We start from the raw sequence: 25,821 nt of genomic DNA on the forward strand, positions 1-25,821 counted from the left end.
AGAGTTCGTCTGGGTGGGTAATTTTCATTTGCTCTTGACACATGTCCAGCCCATCTAAGCCTACCTATTTTTATGAAGGATATTACATCTCTACCATTTACTATTTTTTTATACTTCTCGTACAATTCGAAATTATATCGCCTTCTCCAAATACCATTCTCACAGAATGCGCCCATTATTCTTCTTAGTATCTTCCTTTCGAAGACAAGCAGAAGATTTGCGTCTGTTTTGGAGATGGTCCATGTTTCTGACCCATATGTCAGCACTGGTAGGATGAGTGTTCTATATATTATTAGTTTGGTTTTCTGGCTTAAATTTCTGTTTTTTAGCTGCTTGCTTAGTCCAAAATAACATTTGTTTGCTAGCAGTACCCTCCGTTTTACTTCTTCAGATGTGTCATTATCGTTTGTTATGAGAGAACCCAAATATGTAAACTTATTTACTACCTCAAAATTATATTGGTCTATACTGAAGTTTTCTTCGGCGTTTCTAGCTCTATCTCTGTTATTTGGAATAGATGCTAACATTTTGGTTTTTTCCTCGTTTATTTTAAGGCCCATATTTTGTGCGGCTGTCAAGAAGGTGGAAGTCATCTCTTTAAGTCCTCGTGTAGTACGTGCGATCAAATCCAGATCGTCAGCGTAAGCCATAATCTGCGTTGATTTATTAAAGATTGTTCCCCTATTGTGTAACTCGGCATCTCTTATAGTCTTTTCTAACGCTATATTAAAGAGAAAGTTAAGGATATATAAAACGGTAATAAGGTCCACAGTGACGTATGGTAGTAAAGTATGGACAATGAAAAAAGCAAATACTGAGAAATTGGAACGATGGAAAAAGGAAAATGCTCAGAGCTGTATATGGAGGCACAAACACGGTGGAAGGTTGGATTCGACGAACAAACAGAGAGCTAGAGGAACTGTACAACGAACCACGCATTAGTCGCTTCATAAAGGCATTAAGAGGATGCCAAAGATGATCCTTAAACGAGGCCCAATTACGGAAAGAAGCAAAGGACCACCCATACAAAGATGGTTTGATAGCTTACAGGAAGATTTCAGAAAAGAGGGAATTAATGGGGGAGAATAGTACGTCAATTTAGTAGGCAAGGAGCATGGTATGACACTCCCACTAAATACAAATGTTGTAATATATAAGTATTATATTAATTGTATTTTAGCCCTAGGTATTTAAGGCCTGTTGAGCTCTGTAAAAAATAAAAAATGTCCGAGATATCAGCGGTTAAAAAGCTTACATAGAATATTAATATAATGTATGCAATTTATCGGTATTAAGTATATAATAACATGTATATAATGTTTTACGTGCAGTTAGATTGAAGCTGTTTATAGTAACGAACTTATGTCAGACATGTTATTGACTTTAATTCTGAACCGCATCATAGTCATTCATTGTTTAGCTATTTCAATGTTCAATAACAAGAATCCAATAATAATCCATTATATCGTAATAAACACGTCAAAAATATGTAAACTAAATTGATATAATGGCTATGAAGTTTGCCATAAAAGAGCATTTACATTTTCAGAAATTAAATAGTAACTATATTTATGTTGTAAACACATATATTATAGTACTTCAACGCAGTGGGTCAGTTATAAACACCTAATAAATATTGATCGGAATATTTATCTTAATTGTAATACCCATAAACATAAAACATGGCGTCAAGACTGAACATTATTTTTGGTAGAATATAAATAAGGAATACAAGCATGGGCGTAGGCAGCGGGGTGCAATTGCACCCCTCTACCGAAATGAAAGTAATGTATAGTTCTATATTTTATATTGGTAAATAGTATGTATAGATGCAGATGCACCCCCTGAAAATAATTGTCGGGAATGAATGTTAGCGTGATTAATGATATGAAATTAAAAAAAAATCCAAAAAAGTATCCATAAAGGTAAAGGCAAAAAGGAACTGAGCAAAACCAAACCAATAATCCTGGAAGTTAACCAATTAACAATGTAATGTTCCGTTACCAGCACTAAGAAAGATACATCTGGAGAAATCTGATTTAGCACTAATTTGTCGATATCATAAATTGCTGCTACCTTTAGCTTCGTTTGGCTAGATTCTTAGACCAGGGAAAAAAGATTTTTTCATGAAATTGAACCGGCCAGGCAAACAACAGTTAGTTTGAGTAGTATGGATCTCTGTAACAAGAACCTGTATGTTTCCTGTAGTCGATTTTTTGGACTTAATTATTTATTAACAAATTAATGTCAAAAAACGGTAAATTTTCACTGTTTTGGTCTATCTCGCCATTTTTAATTGTTTATTTGCCTTTTACGTTTAAAGTAAATATTTTACGAAAAAACACAAGAATAACTTTCGTCTTAGAATAACTCAAATTATTAAAAAAAACTATGTCCGAGGCTAAATACATTTTTTTATAATTTGTTTAAAAATTTTTCAATAAATAAATAGTAAAAATCATAAATTTTTGTGTTTTACAATAAAAATTGCCAAAAATATTACTAAAAAAATAAAAAATTGAAAAAAATCGTTTAAACAAATTAGATAGTCTATTTAAACATTTTCGTAATGTACGCAAAAAGTACATACGAATTAAAAAAAGAAAAGTCAAAATCCACAAACAAGAACCAGAGATACAGTTAACAGCACCTTCCCCTCCATCGCTCAAGCAAGACGGCCGATTTTAAGGACCACATTTTGAAGCGTTGTGGACGATTAAGTTAAAAGGTAATCTCTTTCAAATTTGTCACATTAAAACTTTAAAGTATGTTCTTTCAAATGACGCTAATTAGATATCTTAATTGTTATAAACACAGCTGTTGTCAATTTAAAAAAAAGGGACTAACTTCGTCCCAACGTGTCCTAAGACAACTTTTTCTTTTTTAGAATTTGAAAAAAACCAAATACGAAAAATGAAAAAATTATTTTCGTGTAGGTAACAGTTAAAAAGTTATTCTAATTGTTTACAATAATTTTGCATTATTTAAAATCGTTATTCCTTAATTTTTTTTAATATCATTAAGATAATAAATCTTCTTCTTTCATAAACTATTTATAGAATTACTGTAATTTTATCATTTTCTGGGATAAACAAATTAAATAACTTTTAAACTATTTGACCGATCGCTTTGAAATTTTGATCATACTTTAAACACGATCGGAACCAATATTCTGTGTAATATGAAGGTTTTAGGTTTATTTTTAAAAAAGTTATTAACATTAAGATCGGTTAAGTGTCACAAACAGGGTACTTTTTTTGGTAGTGAAAATTTCCAAATTTCTCTCACAATGTCAGTTTATTTTTACCATTTCTACTATAGACTACTTTGTTAAAGAGTTAGACAGCAACAAAGATAACTGTAGAGATAAATATTTGTTCCTCTGCTTCACCTCAATCTATGACGGATACATTATAAATATGAGATACTTCTTAATTTTGTACACAAAACAAGCTATTAATCTTACATACCGCAAATGGATATCTATGGCTAAAATCATGCATAACACTTACGGTATGTGAACTGGGTACTCAGGTCCAAGTAGTTTGGACCCTTCCCAAAAGCAATCTAGCGGCGTAACAATGGAACAGGGCATCATATTTTCGAAAATTTGCTCGACGTACTGGAGATCGAAGTTAGGAATACTAGGTGATTGGCAGAAGTCTTTGAGTCGCCAGGTAATATCGTACATTGTAACAGTAACTTGTGTAGCTTTCTGTACTAACGCTAAATGTTCAAGGAGGCCGTGGGGATTCAAGAGGTCCACGTCCGGATCTAATCCTGAAACAAAAATTACTTTTTTACCAACACAATATTTTTGATACGTGAAAAAACATTTTTTTTTGTTGTTTCTTGTTCATTTATAGATAGATACACAATTTTAATAACACGAAAATATCAGAAAACACGTTTTAACTACACTTTTATAACAGATCTTCAATGTGACACCCACTTACCTCAAGCTTATCAATTTGTTCGTCTAACGATCTTTTAATTTAAAAAAATAAGTTTGGCTGATTGGCAATAAAATTAGCGGAATTTACGATTTGCTGCCATAGTGCTTGATGATTATTTAACTCTTGTGAGTATACCACTGATTTCATATGCCTCCAGAAATAAAAATCTAAGGGATGACTTCACTACCTCTACCAATCCAATGATGGGAAAATTGTTGATCTAGATAGTGATAGCTTACATAGAAAGTCGTGTTATCAGCAAATAAAACAGTGTTAACTCTCTCATTTGGAGAGTATACTAGGCATTCATATAAATAAGAAATAATATTGAACCCAAAATAGAGCCCTGAGAGACACTATACATCAGAGGTTGTTGAGAATTACACTGGTTGAAGTGAACATACTGATCACAATTTGAAGAATACGAATCAATTAGTTGAATAGCATCACTATGAAAGTTTTAATAAGGAAGTTTTTGTTAGTAGAATACTATGTATTAAACAATTAAAGGCCTTATTGAGATCTAAAAAGGATGCACGAATGTCAAGATATTTTTCAAATCTTAAAATATCGCTAGTGAAATGATCAATAGCTAAAGTTGTTTTCTTTTTCTGGAATCCATACTGATTTATAGCAAATAGTTTATTAGATTCAAAATGTACATTAATTTGATTTTTTAAATTCGTTCATAACATGGGTAACAAAGATACGAGTCGATAATTGTTGCCATCAATAGAGTCTTTATTCTTAAACAGATGTATTACCTTTGACGTTTTTAAAACTTTGGGATAAGTATTACAAGATATTGATTGATTTACTAAAATTGTTAGAGGTTGGACAATTGTATTGTTAATAGTTTTAATAATTTTTGTGTTAAATCCATCAGGATTTTTGCTTTTACTATTTTGTATTTCATTATTTTATTATTTTTATTTTATTTAAATGAAGTATTACATTTTTTTCCAATGTATGTAAAGTTTTTCGGACAAGGCTTTATTTTACCAATCATGTTTATATATTTTTCATCATCTTGTTTATGTGTTGTTCTTTTTTTTAATATTTTTAAATACGCTCTTTAAAAAAACTACAACTACAAACAGTGTAATTTGTCCTTTATAAACATATACACATATATTACAGTGCCTGAATGGTTACTCTGACGGGAAGAATGTCACGTAACTGGGAAAATAAAAAATCTTTATGAACATTTCGACTTGGAAAATACTAAGCATGTATCACGTTCTGATAATCAAGGAATCTAAAAAATAGTTTAAAGTTTATTTCCGAATCTCAAAGTTCAGTTACATTAACAAACTTAATTTAATTTACGGTAAATCAAAATTAGTACATAATATTAATCATACCTGTCTGAAGAACCATCTGATGAGTGGATAGCATCTCTGGAGGTAAAGTGTCGGGGGTGGTTGAGGGCTCTGACCATAACAGCTCGATGTCTGAATGGAAGGTCATGCTCTTCAGACCTACCAAGAAGGTCGAGATGGCTAGAATGCTCACGAAGAGGACTTTCCCAGCATGTGTGTCTAGGATCTTCCCTAGGACATGAAGCTGTTGCTGAATTCGACCTCGTACCCACAGAATTCCCCGATCGCCTTGTGCTTTTCCCTGAAACAAAAAATTGTTATAATATCTATCATATAATATCACATCTTTTATATTTTTAACAGTAATTGTTCATTACCTGAACTAGATTTTACATAAACAAAGATTTGACAAACAAATTAATAGAAAGAAAATTGCTTGGAAAATATACTTACAAAATAAAGCACCAGAAAGCTATGAAGAGTATAAAAAATATAGAAGTATAGTAAAAGAATTTGTTACAAAAGCAAAAAAGGACAAATGAACAGAATTTGGAGAAAATATGGAAACAAAACAGTAAACAGAACCAGAAACTGTTCTATGGAGTTTTAAAATCAATGAGAAAAGAAAAAATACAAGACATAAAAAACATAAAGAATAAAACTGGCCAACTTCTCACAGAAGAAAATGAAATAATGAACTGTCAAGAAGAAAACAACCTGCTGAACCAAGGAATAGAAGATGATAATGTAGATCCAATAAGCATAAATGAGCTCCAAGAAGCTATTGCAGAAATCAAAAACGGGAAGGCGCAAGGGTATGACAGAATAACAAGGAAATGATGAAAAAATGGGACAAAATGCAACAGAGATATTACTAAAGATATTGAATGCCATATGGAGAGAACAGATTACAAAGAGTACAGAGGAATAAGACTCTTAAGTGCTGCCATGACAAATATATTTACCATCAAACAAATAATATCAGACCTTGAAAAGGCTTTTGACATGGTACCCATGCAAAACTTAAGGGAAATATTAGAAAAGAGAGGTACCTATTAGAAAGGTACCATCGAAGGTAGAAATGAACCGTCCTCTGTTCCCAGTGGCAGTAATCTATTGGGTTAGTGATCAGTCTAGTAGTATCTGGGGGCTTAGGAAACTGAGACCTCGAAAGCCCCGAAGAAGATATCAAAGAGGATGATTAATTCTTGTAACAGCATTAATCTTAGTATATATATATATATATATATATATATATATATATATATATATATAAAAAATTCTAAGTCCCTTTTGTCTGTTGTTGTCTTTAGACTTTGGACTAATTTTTCATGTCTTACTTCGCCAAATGCCTTTTTAAAATCAACGTAACAAATATGCACAACCACATTCATATCACATTAAAAGCAAGTAAGGCCTCTCTGGTTCCTAGTCCGTTTCTGAACCAAACTGACTATCATCTATTCCCTCTTCCAGTTTTTTTATTTATACGACCATGTATTATTTTCACGAATAATGTGAGAACATGATCTATTAATTATATTGTTCTTCATTCACTGCAGTCTTCAGCGTTTGTATTTTTAGGGATTGCGCAACAGATGGAGAATAATAATTAAAGTAAATAGAGAATGACTGAGGACATAGCAGTGAATACAGTGAGTGATCATTCCCAAGTGAGAGTGCTAATGAGGACACAGACTATGCCTATATAAATAAAGCAGAAGAAGATGAAATCCTCTGCGTGTTTAATGGAAGAAACGTGATGTCCGATTTCCTTATTTTGCTAGGTGCCGTATTTTCCGTGTGTTTTATATTCCCATTACTTTTTAAAGTTAATTTTATATTTTAAAGCTGAAATTTTCGTTTTATTCTGTAAAAATGGTTACGCCGCCTATGTTCTTAGAAATAGACACATTCCTAGCCTTACTTTTCCAAGAAAAATAAGCGGGGCCACTATTAACATCGGCTTTAATTTTTTTCTTTTGGAAACACTATTCAAGGGGATCGAAGGTAGGAATAGCTAGTGTACAGAATATAATGGTGAGAATATATCGAAATGCATTCATAAATACATCATCAATATTTAAATCAACTGCCCTAGGCATGAGATATTAATTACTGAAATGTCACATTTGAGTTCTGAACTTTCTAATCAATCCTGGTAATTTACTTAAATACGGGTCACGTTGCCAAATTTATGTAGTACACAACATCTAAAAAACATTTGCAGGATGAACAGCTCTTTATATGTCAGTAATTTATAAAACGAGAATTAATGGAAAACAAAATGTACGAAGACAGGATTTAATGAAAAAATTAATGGATGGATGATGCACTAAAAGGTCAATTTTAGCAAATGTAAAAGAAGGTGCAAAAATATCATACTGGACGCAATTAACTAAAATAAAATAGTTTACATAGTCATATCATTGGATATTTTTTTTAACAGCGACTGAAAGATTAACGGAATTATACTGATAATCCTACAAAAAATTTTAATTACAGCAAAACATAGCATAGACCTCTGACCTTTAGTTCATTAACGACTGTATTTATTTTTCAAGACAAGAAAATACAGCGTTTTATAAGCAATAAAATAAAATAACAAGCAATAATACTTTAATTATATTAGAGTACTATGTTATTGCTTTAACAGTGTGGCTTCCATAGTTCAGTGGCTATGGTACTCTCTTACCTAACCGGACGGCCCGGGTTCCATCTCCGACACAGCAATTTTTAATTTTTCTGAGTCGCTACCGTGCTTCGGAGGACACGTACAGCCATTGATTCCGGGTACGTAAGTAATCGTTAATACTAAAACGATTAACACTGAGTCAGAAGGTTACACGAACAAATAATCTATGAATAATTACGATTTATTCATTATTTCGCAAGAAAAGAGTATTGGTACTGTTCACATGTTATAGATATTTACATTATTTACATCTAATAAATTTTTTTAATTCTTAGGCTGCCGACCACTAATTTTTAAAGAGTAAAAACACAATGAAAAGGTACTATAAAAATATATTATTGACTATCAAGCATTTAAAGAAGATACTAAGGTCCACTTACATTATAAGAGATACCTGTCAAATATTACCTGCTCACTAATCTGGAGCTGAATATCAGTCATCCTAAATTATAATTAAAAATGCTTAACAAACTATTATGAATCAGTTGTGATGATTTATTACGCAATTATTCCAGTGAAATAAGTTTTTCTCAGAATATCGTAAGTTTTTCCGTTAATATACACTAAGCAACAAAATTAACGCATCAAAAATGGGACATTTCCTAAACCTGTTGTACGATTTAAGTGATTTTTTAATATGTTATATCCTTATTCTTTAACAATATCGCTGTAATACTATTGTTGTAAGACAGGTAAATTGTCATCGTATACCGGGTGTACCAATCAGACTATGTTTTTTTCTCAAAGTTCCAATACCCTGTGGAATATTCTATCATTTGAATGATAGAATATTCCACAATGACTATAGAATAATATAATATTCCACATAATGAACAAGCCTAAAGTAGGCTATCAAATAGCTATGACATTTGATAGATGTCAAATTGTCAACAGTCAAAAGGTGTCTGATTTGTTGTGAAAATTGGTAGATTTATATTTAAAGTTTCAGTTAAGTCCGTAATTTTTTTTTGTTATTTGCTGGAATGGAAATGGAACGCTCTGGACGAGCAAAATTATAAATTGGAGGCCAAGAGCAGACAAACGTAGTAGAGGAAGACCACCTACACGTTGGGTTGACGACATCAGGCGTATAATAAAAAAATGGCAACGAAGAGCACAAAATCGTGAAGAGTGGAGGAGTTTAAGGGAGGCCTATGTCCAGCCGTGATCGTGATAAATAAAGGCTGGATGATGGAACGCACTACAAAGAATTTGAGCCGTGATGAATGTGTTCAAGCACTGACCTTACATAGCGAAGGGCTGAACTAGCTCGGAGGTTGGGAGTCTCACATACATCAATTTCCCGTATTGCTTATTAGATTATGTGATTTAAGAGAACGTATTTGTATGTATACTGTACTCTTTTTTGAAGGAAATCTTCCATCATTTTTTATTTTAACAATGTTTTTTGGTGTTATATCGTTATTTGTTTCGCGAAAACTGTAAAGATATTTGTTTTTTTAATTATTCGGGACCGTTTCGTTCGGAGAGTATTTATTACTATGAAAAGAGTCTTTTAATGTATCTACAATATATTCAAAGAATTTTATAATACATTAAAAAAATCCACTTTATTTGAGATCTTCACAAGACCTATTAATTCCGAAAGTAGCAGGTCTCCAGTCGGCGTGTCAAACGTGACAACAACGCATAACAACACATGGTATATAGACCACCCAAGATGCGATCTGACGTCACAAGACCACCCAAGACCAAACGGAATACCGCGTATTCGACGAAACAGAGATGGAGAGGGCAGTTGATATAGTTATTTTGGAACATTAATTATTTCTTAGGTTCTTGGAATCTGATATCGTTAAGAGATGTAAAATTGTAAGATCTGAAGAATTTGATAAAGGGATTGGTTTTGAAGTATTTTATATGAACAAGAATCAGTCATTTGAGGTTTCCATAGATAAAAAAATTACCCAAAATGTAACAAATATAAGCAAAATTGGAGCTATACTTGTGATTTTTTTATAATTATGTGTCACATTATTGGTCGAGTTTTCTATTGAAATAAAATGGAAATTCAGAATACATCCACCGAAAGTCTTGTTTGTGGCAATTCAATGACTCTGCACTATTATACAGAAACTTTGAATTAGAACATAAAATGTAAATGAGATGTGTTATAAAAAGCGCACTATCAATCATTTTCACACAAAACTGTAAATGACAGAAAAAAACTTCATACCACGAATTATTAAAATACACACTGGACTGGGAGATACCCTTTATTTCAGTGAGGAAGCAAATAAAACTTGGATGCTTCGTTATTGGTGAATTTTTGTTAAAAGTCTAAGCTTTCGTCTGTTTATGCTTAGACTTTTAATAAAAAGGCACTTACTACGAAGCAACCGAGTTTTATTTGCTTACTCACTGAAATAAAGGGTATCTTCCAGTGTTATCATTTTATATTTTAATATTCACTAGTACCAGTTACCCCTTTTTTGTTTGTATATGTATATATATATTTATACGTCAAAACATATATATGTTAAATATGTAAAATTATGCCACAGAGACAGGAATGAGTCCTACTCATAATTAGTTTTACGTGGAGATCATTAATCCACGCCAATGCAAGCATTTGGGGCATGGAATAAGGTGATCATGCTACCAGAGTATGCCGCTAAAGGACATTCCATCACAATGTATTCAATGATTTGACGAGGTTCTCTGCGGTCATAACCCATGGGATGTTCTTATACGGTTTATAGTCTTCCGCTCAATGCGGGTTAATTCTCTAACACCAATATCTACAAAGAAGGCAGACAGACCTACTGTACAAACCAAACAAACACTACAGCCTTAGCCAAGCATTACACCCTGAATCACAGATATTTATATAGATTTTAGGGTCAGATATTTATATAGATATTTAGGGTCACTTTTGCATTCCATCGTAAACTCTCAAAAAGTGTAGACATAAATATAAAGTGTTTATACGCTTATATATATATAATTAAAGTGCTTATTGAAAATGTTAAATAGATGAATCGTTTAAGCAACTCATGGTAGCCTTTTGTTGTGAGTAAATATTTGCCAAATTAAAGAAGATTAATTTTGTTTTAGAAATTTAAAACTAGTGTTTAATAAATCCATATCAATGAAGATTCTTTGAAAAGATTACATGAGATTTTATTTGACCTCTAAAATTATTTTTTGTACGTACTTAAAAGTTATTATCGCGTCAAGCTCACCTCTATGGCGGACGAAACTGTTGTGTTTAGATCAGTCTCCTGTCCTTCTGCGAAGGACTGAAGAGTCTGAGTAAAATGCGTGGCTAGGGATATCGGTAGCCCTACTATCACAGATAATACATACTACGATGCATTATACCGTTTTTTTTTTTAGAGAACGGTTATGGGGTGGTCGCTAATCTAATACCCAAGCCTTGGGTGACAAAAGGCAAATTTTAACTGATTTATATATAATTTGGATGAGGATATGGTGCTAAAATAAGTAAAGAATAAAAATAGACAGGCAATTTTGACACTATATAGTGAAACTAAAACTAAAATTTACTAAAACGAAAAAGAAATTTATCATATTTCTTCACCAATCAGAAGAGAATGATCTACAAACAGTCTTTTCTTTAAAACATATGAAAGATAATCTTATATTTTACCAAAAACGTAGGAATATCAAGTTTGAACGTTATTAGCTGGGTACCAACAAGTTATGTATGCATACATTCATTTTGTTAATCTTACATCATGCTACCGACCTACAAATACGCTCACATATGCCATTTACGCGGACGGATATAGACGAGAATGTCTAATTAAAACTTTTTGGCATTAAAATATATCCTAAACGTACTTTTTAGTTAGATAGTTTGGGGATACAAAACAAAAATTGACAACGAACCGATTTTTTCGGATTGTTATATTGTTGCCTTCAATAGTTGTTTCCAAGAATTAGTTCATATAATATTAGACCAATCAAGTTAGTGGTTTGACAGTTGACATGTGTAGTATGAGATTACAAAAAGACTCATCTAGGGATTCATCAATTTTTTAGTCGAAATATTTTTAAGTAAAAAATCAAAACTCAATGTTTTGCTCATGACTTAAAAACTTGTCTTAATTTAAATTTTAAGAAGATAATGTCTCATAATATAATATATATTAAATTTGTTGTTCTAAAAATAAGTTTTTTAATATTTTGACTTTTCTTATAAAAGATTGGTTAATTTCAGCCCTTAATGTTGTTAATTAACGTAACAGTGATTTTAAAAAAGGTGCTATATTGGCTCCTAAGGGTCCTAGAACATTTTTTTTGTTTTAAAAGTTGTGTTTTTTAACCAGCTTATTATGTTATTCCATGGTTAATAAGAATCTCTTTTTGTAATATTGTATACAAATGATGCAAATAAAATACCGAAAAAACATGAAAAATTATAGAAATCATTACCAACGGGATAACCAAATAACAAAAAAGTACTGGGGCATGGTACGTTTTTAGATCAGTTAACTGATCAATAAATTGTAACTGACACTAAGGTGAAACAATCTAACAATCAACCAAGAAAATATAGTCATGTCAGTAGAGTTCGGAAAATACTTGAAAACCTGAAGAACAGAAGAGCAGCAGGTAAAGGCGGGATAACAAACGAATTACTGAAATATTGTGGAGCAGCAATCACAGAACAATTAAGAACATTAATTAATAAAATTATAGAACACAATAAAATACCGGAAGAATGGAAAACGAGCGAACTAATTCTACTATTCAAAAAAGAAGATAAAAAACAGCCAGAAAACTACAGAGGTATAAACTTGTTAAATACTACGCTAATAACTTAATACAACTACAATTTTACAAGTGCTAATAAATCAGAGGATAAGTTTAGCAGATGAACAACAGGGTTTTCGTAGTGGAAGATCGTGTACAGATGCAATATTCGTTATAAAGCAAATTACTGAGAAATCACTAAAGTATAATAGACCAGCATTTCTTTGTCTAATTGACCTAAAGAAAGCGTTTGACACAGTAGGTAAGACTCAAAGATGTAATCCATCTTCTGTATAATAGAGAAGTTCCCCTAAATATTATAAAAACTATCGAAAACATCTACCAAAACAACAAAATGGAAGTCAGAATAGATGGACAACTTACAAAAGCTACAGAAATAGGCAGCGGAATAAGTCAGACTCTTTAACAATATTTATAACAGCGGGGAGTTTCCTGAAGACTGACTAGAGTCAACTTTTGTTGCCATACCGAAAAAACCAAAAGCAAAGTCTTGTGATCAACATCGGATGATAAGTCTAATTAACCACATTTCGAAGGCATACACCAAGGTTATTTACAACAGAATAAGCAAAAAATGCGAGGATAACATTGGAGATTCGCAGTTTGGGTTTCGGAATTCTCTTGGGACAAGAGAAGCACTTTTTAGTCTACAGGTACTCATCCAGCGCTGCAGAGATATGAACAAAGACGTGTACATATGCTTTATAGACTACGCAAAAGCATTCGATGACGTAAAGCACGAAAAGATAATTGAAGTTCTCCATAAGATCGGAGTCGACTACAGAGACATTCGAACAATAGCGAGTCTCTATTGGGGTCAAACAGCTAAAGTGAAAGTAGGATCTACATTGACCAATAAAATTGAGATCAAGAAAGGGGTACGACAGGGCTGTATCTTGTCTCCTATTCTCTTTAATATATACTCAGAAGAAGTATTTAAGACAGCGCTGGAGGAAAGCACAGAAGGCATAAAGATAAATGGAGAAATAATTAATAACATAAGGTATGCTGATGACACTGTGATTCTAGCAAGTAGCATGGAGGAACTGAGTTCCCTAATGAGTAAGATACAAAAAACAAGTGCACAATACGGACTCAGACTAAATATCACAAAAACCAAATGGATGTTAGTAAGCAAAACCCAACAACCACCACAGCAATTGATATTAGACAATGAAAGAATTGAACACGTGGATTCGTACATCTACTTGGGAACAACAGTTAACTCAAATTGGGATCAAGCGAAGGAAATACGTATAAGAGTAGAAAAGGCAAGAGCATCGTTCACTAGCATGAAGCAAATTTTCACCTCTAAAAGCCTCACCCTACCTCTCAAAATTCGACTTCTGAAATGTTACGTATTCCCGGTTTTGTTATATGGAATGGAGGCGTGGACAATGACCGCAACATTGATGAAAAAAGTAGAGGCCTTCGAAATGTGGGCTTACCGTATATATTACGTATATCCTGGACTGAGCACGTGACCAACGAAGAGGTACTACGCCGGATAGGTAAAGAGAGAGAGGTAGGAATAAGTATAAAGAAAAGAAAGTTGGAATACTTGGGTCACGTTATGAGACATAATAAATATAGAGTACTACAACTGATCGTTCAAAGGAAAATAGACAGCAGAAGGGGTCCAGGGAGGAGAAGACGCTCCAAAACTTGCGGCAATGGTTCGGATGGTCATCTGCTGAACTATTCAGATCTGCCGTAAACAAAGTCAGAATAGCCATGTTGATTGCCAACGTTCGGAACGGACAAGGCACATGAAGAAGAAGAAATAAGACAAGGGGATTCATTGAGCCCCATGCTCTTCAATTTGATCATGGATGAAATCATCAAAAGCGTTAACAAAGGAAGATGATACAGAATAGAAACAGAGTAAAAATACTCTGTTACGCAGACGACGCAATATTGATAGCCCAAGATGAAGATAGTCTGCAAAGACTGGTCCACAGATTTAACATAAGAGCAAAGAATTTCATATGACAATATCATCTCAGAAAAGTAAAACAATAGTAGTCAGCAAAGAACCAACCAGATGTAAAATAGAAATTGATGGCATCAGTATTGAACAAGTAATGGAAATAAATAAGACTTACACTGTCTAGCTATGGAGACCTAGACAAAGAAGTGAGAGATCAAGTAAAAAAGCAAATAGATTAACAGGATGCCTTAATAACACTAGATGGCGAAACAGACACATTAACACTGAGATGAAGTCAATAATTTATAAAGCCAGTGGAAGACCAATAATGACATATGCCTCAGAAACAAGACCCGACATAGCCACAACGCAAAGGCTACTGGAAACTGCAGAGATGAGAGTACTGAGAAGCATTACAGGAAATACGCTAAGAGATCGAAAGAGAAGTGAAGACATTAGAAGAAAATGTAACGTAAAGTGTATAAATGAATGGCCACAAAATAGAAAAAATGAATGGAATAACCACATAAGCAGAATGGAGGAGACCCGTGTCGTCAAAATAGCAAGAGATAAGTCACCAATCGGCAGAAGTATCGGACGACCGCGCAAAAGATGGAGTAACAACCTTCCATAGATGTATTAATCCGTCAATAAACAAGCAGAATTGCTTATAAAGAGGAAGAAGAAGAAGAAGTAGAGATTCTTATGTGAGTATGTAGTAGCTAGAAGAACAAGTGATCTGAAAATAGAATAAAATGAAAAATATCAATATATCAAAGGAAAACATTCGTTGCAAATTGTGATTCCAGAATGAAATAATCTAGAAAAAATCAAAGTCATTCAATAAGAAAGAAATAAGATCTCATAAAAAAATGATATAATTTTTTTTATTAAAAGTCTATATTAATAACTTTAATTTTATAATATTTTATATATTTAATAAAATTTTAATTAAAAATTGAGATTGAAAAATATGTCTCTAAAATTGCAATTGAAAATGGAAAATAAAATCGCCTAGAGAGTAAAGTACGGGACGAGAACAGCAAGACCACCAATGCATTGGAAATATATATTATGAGCAGTTAAAAATATCAATATCAGTATAGTTTTTCGAATATGTCATATTGAAAAGCAATCTTTGGAGGTGGCGGTTGTAATCTCGTTTCTCATAAAAAGACAATTTCAGATAATGAAATGAAAGAATAAAAACTTAGTTATAGACACAATGTAATCTTATTTGGAACAACCATAAAATGTGGTTGGAATACAACGCCATGCTGTAGCAAAATTGGTTTGTCGGAGAACGACATGGTGGGTCTACTAACGCACTTTGAATAATCAAACGAAACAGAATATCTATGTAGAGTTTTCTTTACGAGTTCTTTCTACAACATATATGTGGTGTGGTTTATATAGGTAATTTTATCTTCATGTTATAGCTTCACCAACGCACATATAGGCCAGTAACGAAAAAAAGAGCCGAAAAATTCTTATACAGGTTTTTGAAGGTTCTAAAAGGTACTCATATGACGGGCTAGCTGATGACAAATCCTTGAAGATGTACAGCTGATTTTGCTTTGATTTTTTTACATTCATAAAATGAAAATGTCATTTTTTAAGAACAGGAATGGGAAGTATGTGTTGTGATAAAACTGGTTGTTTATTTGTCGCTTCATCGGCATCTTCCTGTTCACGAGGCAGGTTTATCGGGCTTTCATGGCCAACGGGTGCTTCTTCATTCTTGTTTGCTTCCACTAGAAAATCCTCTTCGGAAAAATATGTATGTTTACTGGAAAGGTACCCGTTTGTCGAAATCCATTGACTGCCCTTTCGCCAGTTTGGATCTTCAAGTAAGCTTTACCAAGCAGGTCTATGATGTCAAAATGATGACGTCAATTGGGCGATTATTTTGCCTTAAAAATTGACGAATTTCTTCACTGTAGAAAATGTTCGAAGCCCCTATTACGGATTTGTCGAGCGGTTGCATCTTATGTGTAGTGTGTGGCGGTAAGCACAATAAAGTTACGAGGTTTTCCCTAGTAATAGGGAATAATAACATCTAGGTTTATCGTGTGCAAGTGATGATCGTCCAAAATCAAAAGTATAGGGTTTTCGGCACTTAGTTTTACATAATTGACGAAGTGATCAAACCATTGCATGAAAATGTTGGTTTGAATCCACCCTGATGGATGAAAGGCAAAAATACTTCCAGATGCAGCTACCTTCTTTAACAATTCGCTGTCTTTTTTTCGAAAGAATATAAGCAAAGGGGCACATAATTCTCACTTGCGCTCATATACAAAACGCAAGTAATCAGAGACCCTCGCTCTGTAGATGTCAGCGCTCCTATGCTTTCCCCTTTGGGAAAAAACATCAGGACACTTTGATTGAACTATGCTAAGACCACTTTCGTCGAAGTTAAATATCTGACGCAGAAGAACTGTCATATTTTCAATTCCGGGAAAATCGCGGAAAAATCAATTTTTGTTAAATCTTTTCATAAAAAAGTTGAATTTTACTATTATTTCGTAAGAAATATTTAAATTTTATTGATTAACGTAAATTATTTACATAAATATATAATAATTATTAATTCCTCTTGTACATAAAATACAAAAAGATTAATTTCTTTTTGTAATTACTAATTTATTTTTAAAACGGTTTATTCAGAGTGTAAAAACTTCTTAAAAAGTAAGTCGTTTATATTTTAATTTAAATAAACACATTTGGAGTATAATTTTATACTTAATATTATATATTTATATAAATAATAGATTTTAATTATTAAAAATTAAATATTTCTTACGAAATAATAGTAAATATCTATTAAGAAAAATATATTTTTTTAAATATTTCTTTTTTCACCATTTTAGTAAGCCTATTTACAAGCGCGTGACACGTGAAAAAAGCCTATTTATAAGCGCGTGGCACGTGAAAAATATCGAAGTTATTATAAATAGTCAAAGCTAAAAAGTCAGATTTTTTTCAAACGGTTTTTTTAACAACAATTTTGATAAAATGATCAATTTTTTATTATATCTTAAAACTGAAACCTCAAAAAAATCGATTAAAATCTGTTAAAAAGCTCTAGAGTCATTGTTTGGTACAGTTGTACAAGTACAGTTGTTTAAATAATCGCTCTCTTGGATAAACAAATTGAATAAAAAAATATTTGGTCGATGTTGCTGAGATTTAGCACATTTCAATAATTCATTAATTGTCAAAATTTAAAGTAGTTATATTACATGTCATTATGTAAAAATTAAAGTTATTAACATTTATAAATGCTTACAAAAATAGGGGTTTTTTGCGGCTATCTCGGTCAATTGTTTATGTATTTTAATTTTGAAACTCGCAAATTAAAGAATTTTTTAAGATCTATAACTTGTATTGGAATCATTTTTCTTTTAAATGAACAAATAAAAAGATTTTCTCACTTTTTAGGATTGTTTAAAAAAACAAAGTAAAGTATGTCTAAATCACAAATTGAATTATATTGCGCTAGGCAAATTCAGAGGTAAATCACATATTACAAAAAAGTTTATGTGATACCAGTTGGGCCAGGGCCGGATTGGCTTATAAAAAAGACGCCAACCCAAACTCATAAAAAAGGCGCCAATCTAAACTCTAAACTCTTCTAAATTTTTTACATCAATCTTTTTGAAATCCTAATACATGTAAAATAAATAAACATTATTTGTGAATTTTTTTAAGTTTAATTTTAATTTAAATCCATAAAATAATATAATATTTTGATTGGGAATAAGCCACAAACTTACTTTGAGATAAGTTTATTTTGACATTTCCATTTCCACGTGAAAATTAGAAATTACCGGCAGGACGTCCCACGACCCACGACCCGCCATTTGACAGCGCGCACGATGAACCTGCGGCGTCAGATACAGATTCGACTACGAGGTTTTTAACCGCAACAACTTAAATATACGCTAATGGAGCTGGAATTAACGCGGCTGCTGGAACCAGATTTGCCATCCAATTGATCCTCGTTAAAGGGTTCTAAGTGTACATTCAGACTGAGTGTACCTCGGATGAGTCCCATATAGTTATTTTTCTTCGAACTTCCCGTAATTTTGCGCCTGCTGTCTTCCTTGGATGTGCTGGCAGTTTCTCAGGCTTCCTCTCTGGAATCGAGAAATGGTCATCGTAATCTAAAAGACCTTTGGCGAACAAATTGTACAGGAATCGATATATTTCGTTCAGTGATGGCACTCAATAGATTTACATTTTTATTGCAGTGCTTATGTTTCGATAATGTAGACAATCGACAAGAAAGGCAACAGTCTGATAAGTTGGCTCCTATTAGGGCAGTTTTTGAAAAAGTTGTCGCAAATTGTCAACAAGCTTACTCACCAGAGAGTAGAAGTTAGAGTCTTTTCGTGGGCGTTGCTCATTCCGGCAGTATATTCCGAACAAGCCCGCGAAATACGGAATAAAAATTAAGGCCCTAGTAGACTCTCGTACTTTTTATGTTTTTAATATGGAAATTTATGCAGAGACCCAGCCAGATGGGCCGTACTAAATAAGCAATAAACCCATTGATATTGTCCAAAGACTGATAGCACCAATTTCTGGTAAAAATCGAAATATCACTTTCGATAATTGGTATACCTCTTACGAACTTGTGAAAATTTTGCGTGAACGACATAGTTTTACTTCAGTAGGAACTCAGTAGAATTTATACAGATTAAGAACAGACAACCACAGTCCTCGGTATTTGGATTTCAGGAACATATAACTATGGTATCCTTTGTACCAAAAAAAGAGGAAAAACGTGATTTTATTAACATCACTTCATCACGATGATAAAATAGATAAATCTACCGGCGAGAAACTTTTACCAGAAATAATAAGTTTCTATAACTTTACAAAAGGAGGGGTTGATACGGTGGATGAGTTGACAGGAAGTTACAGTGTAGCTCGTAATTGTAGAAGGTGGCCACTAAGAATATTTTTTTCACTAATGGACACAGTTGGAATCAACAGCCAGGTAATTTACAGAACAAACACTAATGACTATTCAAAGAAACGTCGTATATTCCTGGAAGATCTGGGATTAGCATTAGTTACGCCAATTATGGAAGAACGAAAAAGTAATCCGCGACTTACACAACATTTACGATCCAAAATAGTTCAAGTTTTGGGAGAAAGTTACCAAGCTCCACCGAAAAAGCAACGTACGGGACGTGGACGGTGTCAAAAGTGTTCAGGAAAATCTCACCGGAAAACTAAACAAACGTTTTTACCTAATACGCGGTCAAATTTAATCCAGTGGTAAAAACTGCTGTTATTTATGAAAACTTAGATAGTCAAATAAGATATTTAAAAAAATTAATTCGTGTTCGAAATGATTGTTGAGTTTTTTCAATCAATTTTAAATGGGGTCAATAATACCCCACTTGGGTTATTATACACACATTTTTCACCTGGGTGACGCCGGGTTAAATGTTAAAGTTAGATGTTCTTCACTATTTCTTTTTTCTTGTTTTGTTCTTTGACAGAACTCTATAGGCAAACCTCTTGCATAATCTAATTATAATCTTGTATTTATTACATTTCTATTCAACTATAATTATTTTTAAATTGTTCATAAATTACTCAGGCTGCCCATTAAAACATCATAAGACTACACCCAATCTTATCGTTTTACGCAGAAGATCGACCTGGGCTATTATTCCCTCTCAACAACTCTTAAATTAAATGTAGGTAATCGAAGTTTTTCTGCCGCAAATTGCTTAATTTAGCTGATTTATAACAACATTCCTGATTCTCGTTAAAGATACAAAAAAAAGAACAAACATTTATTAGTCGTGTGGTTCAAGTGGGTCAGGGTCTTGGTCAAGATCGAGGCCAGAGGAGATGAAACTGTTGAAAAAAGATGAAATTATATAACAAAGGGCATATAATCAATATTAGCCAACGACGTTTCTGATATAATAATTTCAAAACTACCAGAATTCTAAAATTAGAAAATATGAACAATATTACGATAGATATTTGCGTTAGTCATAAAAACGAAGTTGCCATAATTAAAATTTTTAAAACCTCATCAATTTCTCTTTAAAAGTGAAAATGTTAATACAAAATCATTTTTACAATAAATTTAATGTTGCTTTTTAGAAAAAGTTAAATGAAATTTCAAGAAGAGAGGAATAAATTATAACAAGAAAATCATACGGGTCCATTTTTTGTCTGAAAAACTAAACGGTCAATAAAGTGGCAGCCATAACTCAGTGGCTATGGTACTGACTTACCAAACCGTACGGCCCAGCTTCGATTCCCGGCACAGACAAGAGACATTTTTCAATCTCTAATTTAACTGATCCGACACCGTACTTCGGAGGGCACGTAAGGCCATCGGTCCTGGCTACGTAAGTAGCCTTGTATCACTAAAACATGAGACAGAAGAATATGTGATGTATTCGACCTTCACTTAATGGAAGTTTATTTTATCAAGTGATAAGACAGTAAAAACTTTTATTTTCAACACTTCCACAAATGTTATTGTAATTTATTATCACTATAGCTGTTTCGGCAGAGTGCCTTTCTCAAGTGAACTATTTTTGTTACGCGTGTAACACTTTATAGTCTTTAACTGAATAAAAACAATCCTGCAAACCTGAGTTTTCAGTGTTTTGTTACTGACAAGATGTACAATAAGCTAACTGGCTGCAGTACCACCACATACAATAACAAACGGCTTCCAAAAAAACGTTTAAGACCTTGAGGGTTAAGGTATGTCCAACTGGACACTTAGACCAGAGAAATTGGCAAATAAAAAGCCTTTTTTGTGACACTATTTGATACAGGTATCTAACAACTGCTTTTGATAAATTTGGTGACAACAATATTTATGTAATAAACAAAATATGCAAAAGATTTAACGTCATTTTTATAAACAATATATAAACAATGTAAGATCTCTATTTGATTCTAAATACTAAAGGTGATGACCGGTAAATTATATGAAAAAGTGACACAATTTTACTGAAAAAGCATAGAAAATCCTTTAAAATGAGAGTTTGTAACGTTTTTTTTTTGTTAATTCCTTGTTTAATTATTGCAAAAACACCACTAAAAGTCAATTTTTTGAAAATTATTAATAACTTTTCTCAAAATGCACAAAAAACTTTAATATAGCGTGATAATAGGGACAATAATTATCGCATGTATTCGGCAATAAAAATTTCAAGAAGTTTCACTTGACAATTATTGCAAAATTGAAATTGTTTATCCCAGAAAGCTTTTATCTACATCGTTATTATGCGTTAACTATTAGGTCTACATGAATTATGAAAGCACCAAATTGAAGAGAAAGGCTTATTTCATCAAATTAAATCATTGATAGGATCAAAAAATTATGTTAAATATTGTAAAATCGGATTACAAAAGTACTTAAGCTTATAACATTTAAAATAACTCAGACCCATCAACATTTATAGGAAGTTATTTTTTTTTTGTTCGACATGTTCCACAAAAAATTCAATGTAGTACGACCGTTAGGACGCGAGTTGGTCCGTTTTTTATTCGGTTTTACTATTTCAAAATTCAACTTTATAAAAGTCGCAAAAACTCCGGTTCTAATCAACGAAAATTGATGTTTTTTTACTTTGGAGTACGTAGTTGAATAGATTATAAAAATTCAATTATTTAGTATTTACTTAACTGTTATTAATAATTTTCAAAAAATCGACTGTTGAAGCTATTTTTGCAATAATTAAGGAGCAAATTAAAAAAATTAACTTTCCAAACCATCATTTTAAAGGATTTTCTATGGTTTTCTATTAAATTAAATATCAAAAAATATAATACAACAGAAAAATAAAAAACCACCATTGTTTATTCTTAGTTTACTAAACGTTTAGTTTCATCTATTGTGCTTTTTCTAATGTCTGTTACGCTATTATTTAAATTTTATAGTATATTAATTTATATGTAGTTGTAAGTTTATATGGTTTTGGTAAAAAATTCATACAATTTCTCGTGTACCACTGCGTTCAAAATTTCAATATGCTAAGAACTAAACAAATTATTAGTATCATAATTATAACTGACTGTAAAAAAAGGAATAAACTTTCTTCGGACGTTATCCGTTCTTGTACGTGACATTCGAAGTTTTCAACCAAACAAACTCCAAATTAAAAAACCATTTCTTTAATGACTCTATTTAGGTAGGCTTATAAGTAAGGTGACAAACATATTGTCGAAAGGTGTCATTTTCAACACGACTTTTATTGCCGAGCAATAAGCAAAAAAAAATTCAGTTCAAAATTCTCATAAACAGTTTCATTTTCATATTACGACCGTCTGGCTCAGTATTTATTTGCACAACTTTTTCATATTTATTCATTTTCTAAGGATTTTTATTTGGTAACTTGCTTATTCATAATAAAGATTCTTCTATGAATTTACATTCCGGTGATATTTGCAATTAATGTGCCGATCACAATTCTATATGAATAATTGTAAACACAACATATAAGAGAACAAGGGTCATATGTATTTCTAAAATTGTGTTTTTTTTTTTATTGTCGATTTTCGTGTATACGATTCATATTCCATTTAATATTTCATTAATGCAGTTTCAATTCAGTAGAAGAATTTTGCTTGAACTTAACATTTTACGATCACTTTTCGCTTTTTTTTCGTCATTTCTTCATGTCTATGTCAGTCCGGACAGCATCAAACCACTTCCTTCGTTGTCTCCCTCTTCGTTTCTTCCCTTGTTTTGCTTGCAGAAGGACGTTTCGTTCTTTTGGCATTCTTAAAACATGTCCCAACCATCTAACTCTCTGCGCCTTGGGCAGAGAGTTAACCCATTTTTTGGGTTATTTTGGGTCTCTTATACATCTCCATTAGCTCCTGGTTTGTGATTCTGCGCCATTCCCTGAGAACTTCCTTTAAACCATCATCAAAAACTTTTTTTAAGATTTTTCTCTCCCAAATCTCTAACTTTTCTTCCTCTCTATGATTCATTGTCCAAATTTCCATTTCCATTGTCCTTTATCTTTTGACCAATGGACGAGGGAACCCCCTGCAACTTCACCCGACCGATTGAAACCGATTTTCCGACCGAAATTCAAATTGATGAGTCATTAAGGTAAAGACTTGTATATAACCTAAGCAAAACATGCATATATGCAGGATACACTGCTTCTAAATACTGGCAAGACGAAAAGATTAAAAGGGCAAATAAGACATTTATTGAATAAGAATCTGCCATCGGGTAAAGAAAAACGACTTTATTATTTGAACATTGGAAGTTCTGAAGGTTTTGTGGAAGGGGCTCATTAACTTTTAATTCAAATTGTACGGGTTACTGTCTTCACGAAATGAATAGTGATATTTTTGAGGAGTGATGGAAAATGTTCAAAAAGATACAGACTATTAACCTCACAATAGTGGCGTGTATTTGAAATTAAACTGAATAATTAAAAAGATGTTTATGTTTATACTTTATTTAACCACAATAAAAAGACATTTTCAATGCATCTGTCAGGAAGTGTACCCCAGTCTATCTGTAAAAAAATAATCGATTTCACATAAACATCATACAGGTTTTTGAAGGTTCTGAAAGGCATATAAGGGGTAGCTTATGACAAATTTATGAAGACCAGTAACAAGGAGATGATGCGTTCCATCGATGGAAGCACAAACGTCCAAAACAACAGATACTGGCAAATATGTAAAAGCAGCAGATAAGTTCGTAGCTCTATCAACGTAGACTTTCACAGCACCCTGTAGAGCCACTAATAAGATTTTTGTTTCAGGAAATTCTTCAAAAAAAACACAAAAAACTTCAAAAACGGCTTCGTCCAACAAAATAATTTTAAAAATACTAACAAAAACCGGCGCAAGCCAACAAAAAAATTAACAGAACTCAAAAAAACCAGACGCGAAGGGCCCAAACCCTCGAGCACCAAACCCAAGCAATTCAGATTCGAGGATAAGTCACAACAAGATAACAGGAAAAATTTGGCTGATAGTGTGCCCCTATCGCGCATTAGAGTGCTCTCGGGGGAAAAGGAATGGTCTGGAGCAAAGGAGCGCGGTGAATTTCTGTTCTTACATGAATGGACTGCCGGAGTGATGACGTAGATTTTATTGACATCTGTCAGTTTCACTTTCCAAACAAACCTTGTTTAGTGTGGATAATTTGTATTTTTCGTTATTTTTTCATTTTTTTTACAGAATCTTTCCGCTTTTTGCAATATCTAAGTATTCTAATAGTTACTACAACAATTTTACAAGGTTGTGTAAATAATAAAGCATGTTGTTTTATAAAAATAGCAATAAAATGCATGTATCAATAAAGTAAGGTTAGAATTTCTTTAATTTAAACTTTTAAACTATATTTCGTAGAAATAGAACACTGAATTATGATGGTGTTATCGTAAAAAACACTATATTTAAAAAAAGTAGCAGAGGAAGCAAAATGTCAACTTTATAGAAATTAAAAAGTCTTGAGATTGGGCATTTCAACTTTTGTTTGGAAAGTACTAATAACAATATGACAACCGTGACGCATGACGTCACACTCCGGCTGTCCATTAATACGCTTGGCTCCATCCTTGTAACACCCTAACGTCATAATTTAGAAACTCGCAAATTAAAGAAATTTTTAAGTGTATCTACAACTTTTATTTGAACCATTTTCTCTAAAATGTATAAGAAAAGTTTTATAAGCAAAAAAATGGTTTTTTCAATCTTTACGATTGTTAAACAATACAAAGCAAAATTAGCTGTACGTCTTCACGGAATTTTAATCAGCTATCGCTCATAGAACTTTTACAACCTTCAAAATCTTATATAAGATTTCTATGTAAGTGAAATCGATGTTTTTTCCCAGATAGACTGGGGTAATGCAAAGTGATTTCAAATTAATACAATTTAAAAATGGCATACTTGATGGTAAAAAATGATTTTTTCAATTTTTATGATTGTTTAAAAAAATCAAAGCCAAATCAGCTGTACGTCTTCAAGGATTGTTCATCAGCTATCCCTCATACACTTTTTAGAACCTTCAAAAACCTTTACAAGATTTTTCAGCTTTTTTTTCTTTACTGGCCTATCCTAAAAACTGAAGAAACAGACACGTTGGATGTACGCACAAAACGAAAAATGATCTGTAAGCTT

At 32.5% G+C, this 25,821-nt stretch overlaps 1 protein-coding gene across 1 annotated transcript in view; it reads right to left on the minus strand.

Annotated features, from left to right (window-relative positions):
• The window catches only part of ptc (protein patched), a 63,044-nt gene that overhangs the window by 28,149 nt on the left and 9,074 nt on the right, over window positions 1–25,821 (minus strand). Inside the window, exons 2-3 of the mRNA XM_072545709.1 lie at window positions 5,321–5,579; window positions 3,513–3,780 (exon numbers count right to left, since the gene is read on the minus strand). Coding sequence (XP_072401810.1) covers window positions 3,513–3,780; window positions 5,321–5,579 — 527 coding nt within the window. The remainder of the gene's footprint in view (window positions 1–3,512; window positions 3,781–5,320; window positions 5,580–25,821) is intronic.

Source organism: Diabrotica undecimpunctata, chromosome 10, assembly GCF_040954645.1.
Source record: "Diabrotica undecimpunctata isolate CICGRU chromosome 10, icDiaUnde3, whole genome shotgun sequence".
NCBI lineage: Eukaryota > Metazoa > Arthropoda > Insecta > Coleoptera > Chrysomelidae > Diabrotica > Diabrotica undecimpunctata.